Source organism: Alligator sinensis, unplaced genomic scaffold (assembly GCF_000455745.1).
Source record: "Alligator sinensis unplaced genomic scaffold, ASM45574v1 scaffold505_1, whole genome shotgun sequence".
NCBI lineage: Eukaryota > Metazoa > Chordata > Crocodylia > Alligatoridae > Alligator > Alligator sinensis.
In genome coordinates, this window is record NW_005841940.1 from 697,852 (window position 1) to 702,885 (window position 5,034).

Below are 5,034 nucleotides of genomic sequence, written 5' to 3' on the forward strand. Positions count from 1 at the left end.
GAAAAAGTATATAAAAATGTGTGTATTTTGAGACACAATTACAAGCAGTAATTAATAATTCACATGCACATTTTCAAATATTCCTTCCACATCTCCTTAAATTTGCCCTAGTTCAGTCAGTTTACCAGATTTCCAAATGAAACTTTCATCCCATATGCTATTTTAAATAAATTTATTATTGCCTAAGTAATAACGGAAAGACAGCCTTTGAGGCTGGTGACATCATTAAGTGCAGTTTTTATACACTTCGATCAGATAATCTGAAATGTATTTTAATTCCTAGTTGTAACACTCATTAATATTAGCATTTTCTATTCAAGACAGAGGCATATGAAGAGAAGAGAATGCAGTTACCTGCTGTGCATATTGTAAAGACTACTTGAACTGAATCAAAGAAGAAGAACATGACTAGGAGAGAGACAGATGCTCCAATTGGAAGGAAGAGCGCCTGTGTGGAATCGATGGTTTGGATACCTGCAACAAAAAGAACATGCCTAATTTAATTTATGACTTTCCTTATCATACTGACACTAGAGCAGTATCCCGTAACTCAGTGGAGGCCAACCTTCTTGGCAGGTATGCCATAAATTAAGCCCCATGCCCTCCCCAAGTACCACTCCAATCTCTTACTTCCTGAGCTGTGTGGGGTGGGGCACTATCCATATGTCCAAGCACTGGGCTGGCCCACCTGCTGGGAGCCTCCAGCAGAGTGGCCCTCCACAGCGTCTGCCCGGGCCATGACCCTGTCTACCTGCAGCTCCCCTCCAGGGGCTGGGCTGGGCTTTGTGCATCTAAATGGCAGTTTTCTACCTGCGTAAGTGCCATTTTTACCACTTATGTTATGCATAGGAACCTATCACATTCGCAATTTCACGATTTTCATGATGGCCGTCTGTCAATCTCCAGGGAGGGACAGGACTTCCAGGGTCCCTCAGCCAGAAGCATGTCGTCCCCCCCCACCCCTGCACTCTGCCCCAGAAAAGGTGCCCAATGCCACGCTGAGACTTTGAAATCCGAAGGAAGCTGCTGCAAGTTAGTTAGGTCCCTACTTATGCACAGTTTGTGATTCTACTTCCACTTCAGAGTGGATGTGCAAGCATGTACATATAAACTGAGCATGTGCAGTAGGCTACACATGCTGGGCGTCTACATGCAAGCACCTACACACTCTCATTCTGGATGTGTACTGGTGTCTAACTAAAAAATGTAGCCAGTCAGAAACCCACAAATACTAAGTATAAGAGGGAGGAAAGACAACCTCCCCATGTTCTAGTCCCAACAGCTGAGTTATTTGGACACTGGCCTGGAAAGCCAGAGAACAGGGTTCTACGCCCTCCTTTCACAAAGGAGGTTTGAACCTGCATCTTTCTTATTTCCCAGCACAGTGCTCTAGCCACCTCAATACAGGTTTTGCAATACCCAAACTCCCCACCCCCGGTAGCCCAAAATAGTGAGATACGTGGGGCTGGAGGAAGAGAACACACTAGAGGGCATGTGGCTCAGTGAAACATGCTCCTTTGGAAGAGAGAGGCCCCTGGGATCTCATTTGGACCCTTGCTCCTGATGGGGCAGAAACCTGTCCAGTGCACTGCTGTTTATCCATTTTACAATTACAATGACAATTAAATAAAAGGGGCAATGGCTCAGCTTCAAAAAGGAGTTCTGGAGAAGGTACTACTTTGTGGTGTGGTGGTTAAAATACTGTGCTGGGAAGTCAGGCATGCAGATTCAAACCCCTTCTGGGCCAAAAATCCAGGGTTTTGGCTTCCTAGACAAGTGCCCTAACTACTCAGCTTTTGAGGCTAAAAACATTAAAGGGTTCTCTCCTGCCTCAGTACATGGTTTTTCAAGGATTTGCACTTAGCCATGTCCCTGACCAATCAGTGCATTGTATTATGCACGTTAAGTCTATATATGCACAAGCTTACATGTCCACGTTACAAGGGAAACAGTATCACTAACCATGCATAGTGGCAATATTACTTACACAACTAGAAAGCTGCCATTTAGATACACAAAGGGTAAAATAATTCTTCCCATAGCTCTCTAACTACAGGCCAACTTAGGAGCAGTGCTCAGGTAATTTGCAGAGAGAAATGATTGAGCTCTGAAGTAGGAAAACAAATGGATCAATGCAAAATTTGAAATGAAGAGTTGACAAAAATATTTGAGGAAGCTGGGGTTTGAACCTGACCAATGCCTTCAAATTTCACACAACTGCAGGCTCTAATTTTTAGGTCTGACTGCAAGTAACAGACAATCCTTTCTTAATAAAGAATCTAAAGTCTGAGTTACTGGGCACTGGGTCCCAAAGTTTCTGTTGACAAATTAATAACTTAACTGATACAAAATCAGCGAAGTGGAATTTAGTAGGTGCAGAACTACCCTAATCTCTAACTGGGCTCAGAAACAAATCCAACACTGTGGCAGGCAAATTTAGGCAGAAAAGATATTAAGAATGAAGTTTTAAGGCGCACATGTAGCTTGTGAGGTGCAGGAATATGTTTTCACTTTAAAAGTTATGTTTGAATAAATGGCTAACTTGCACAGATTAGCTTACATTTTCATGCTCCCCAAAACCCTCAAGTTACTGAACCATGACTAAATTTCAGTTTCATGGGCAAAGAGGCTATATTCCTCACATTCCATGATTATCATTTTCCCTCCTCAAGGACCTGTAATCAGATTTTTTTTAAATTAACAAAACCAATTTCTTTAAACCTAGAAGCTACCTTGTATGGTATAAAATGGCAGAAAAACAATAGTTTGGTGGCAAGAAGTTTGGGATATAGGAATATCTAAATTCTGAGTGTGGCTTTGATACATTTGCTTTGGGTAAGGCTATTAAATTGCATGCGCCTCAGTTTCCCACACCACGATAGGAATATATGCTGCAGCCCCCTTGACAGGATTTTTAAGAAAATTAGTATCTACAAAGTTGTTAACTTCACTCCCAATCATTTTGACAGAAAAACAATTTGTTAGTGTGCTTAACCAACAACCCCAAAATTCCTTCTTTAGTTGTTCAAAAGAACAAAGCAGGGTAGTCTTCCACTTCCCATAATACGTAGTCCAACTGTGAAGCAAGTAACTTTTGAACATTCTTGCATCATTTCTATAGGTTGACAAGTCTGTGGGCACAGATTTCCTTACAGCACCACAACTTCTACCATTCAATACACTGTAAGCCAGACTGGACTGAATAAGGAAAGAAGAGAAAAAAAGAAGTCCTCACTGTTATTGGTGTTATTGCCATTGAAAGACCCAGCTGAGCTGCTACTGTCTTTTTCCTTGTCTTGATTCTCGAAGTCCATATTAAGGGACCTGAAATAAAGAAAGAAAACTTGACAAACCAATTTTGAAGTCCACATTAAGTTCTGTTGTACAGTTGTTACACAACTACAAAAAAAAACTCTGGGGCAACTTTAGCTATAGTATTGTTATTGCTCCACTGTAACACAAAAATACTATGTTTAAGAGTCACATATTTTTCTTGTACAATACTGCACACAGTCATGGGAATTAACTAGTTAAAAAGTTAAAGAAATGGCTAACTTTTAACTTTAACTAGTTAAAAAAAGCTGACTAACTTTTTTTAAAGTATAAGTTAAAAGTTTAAAAAACTGAAATCCAGTTTTCCCAGAGTTTTTCCTGACAGCCACTCTCTAGGACTAACATGGAACGATATTTCTTTATTGAAACTCTAGGACTTCTTGTTTTGAGAGCGAGAGAGTAATGTGCCTTCCTATGAGATATGGTCTCTTAAGAACAAGTCCCAGAGTTACTTAGTTCATGTTGGCATTTTCTCTGCATTTGCAGAAGTCAACAGGGCAGCCAGTTGGCTGCAGGAGAGGGAAAAACACAAGCAAGCAGAAACATTGGTCCCAATAAGAGCGGGAGCAAGTAGTGAGGGTAAAGCAGATGATGACTTTAATTTTAATGAAGATCAGAACCAGCAGCCCAGGACCCAAGAAGTTGAGCATTGCTTCTCATCTGTGAGAAACTTATCAGAGATGTCACCTACTATGAAAAAACTATTCATCCATTATAACACAAGCATTCCCCCATCTGCCCATGTAGAGCGATTGTTCAGTAGTGGGGGCTTAGTTTTGCAAGACAGAAGAGGAAAATTGGCAGATGTAAATTTTGAAATGCAGCTTTTGCTGAAGTTTAATAAGCATGCTTACACGGTTTCTGCTATGCAACTGAACATTCTTTTTCTCATTTAAACTGATTTGCTCATTTCAGTCTAATTTTGATTTTCAGACACTTTCATTATTTATAATTCAGATCTATTTCATATCCTTTTGAACAATAAAAATTGTAACAAAAGAGGTTCTCTGTGGAAACCACTTTCATTTGCCACCTGGCTATGAATATCTCCTTTCTGTTATTCTGGTATACTTGTATGATGCATTGACTTTTACAAAGTACTTCACATGGAGAGGGTGAGAAGGATCTAACATTACATGGGTATTGGTAAATTGTTATTCTGAAAACTGTATGACAAGTATAACATGGTTTTCAGGTAAAACAGGGTGAGTTCCACGTAAATTAGTGTGCTTCTGTGAGCTTTTGGAAAAGAAACCCACTCACTGCATTTGAAAATGAAAAATAATGCTAAGAGGCAATTCACCGTGTTTCACACATTTCTCATGAATCAACTTAACTTTTAACTACTCTCTTTTTAACTTAACATTTAACTAATTGAAAGTGGAACTGTTTAACTTTTAACTTAACTCAAGTTAATTTTAAAGGTTGCTAACTTTTAACTTTTACTAGTTACATTTTTCATAAACTTTTCCCATGACTGCACATACTAGACAAAAACAAGCACACCACCACCACTCACTGCATGTGCCTACAAGACCATTCTTGAATCTATCATTCATAATTCATCAATTTGTAACTGATGTAGATTGTGATCGTTTAAAAACAAAAAATAAAAGCCACATGCATTATTCCCTGCCTCTTTAAACTATTGTTCTGCATTTACAATTTTAACATTAACTTATAAAATAATTATCTGCTGAA

At 39.3% G+C, this 5,034-nt stretch overlaps 1 protein-coding gene across 1 annotated transcript in view; it reads right to left on the reverse strand.

Annotated features, from left to right (window-relative positions):
• SPPL3 (signal peptide peptidase like 3) overlaps positions 1 to 5,034 on the reverse strand; it is a 65,520-nt gene that overhangs the window by 28,631 nt on the left and 31,855 nt on the right. Inside the window, exons 3-4 of the mRNA XM_025199313.1 lie at positions 3,236 to 3,324; positions 355 to 474 (exon numbers count right to left, since the gene is read on the reverse strand). Of these exons, the coding sequence (XP_025055098.1) occupies positions 355 to 474; positions 3,236 to 3,324 (209 nt within the window). The remainder of the gene's footprint in view (positions 1 to 354; positions 475 to 3,235; positions 3,325 to 5,034) is intronic.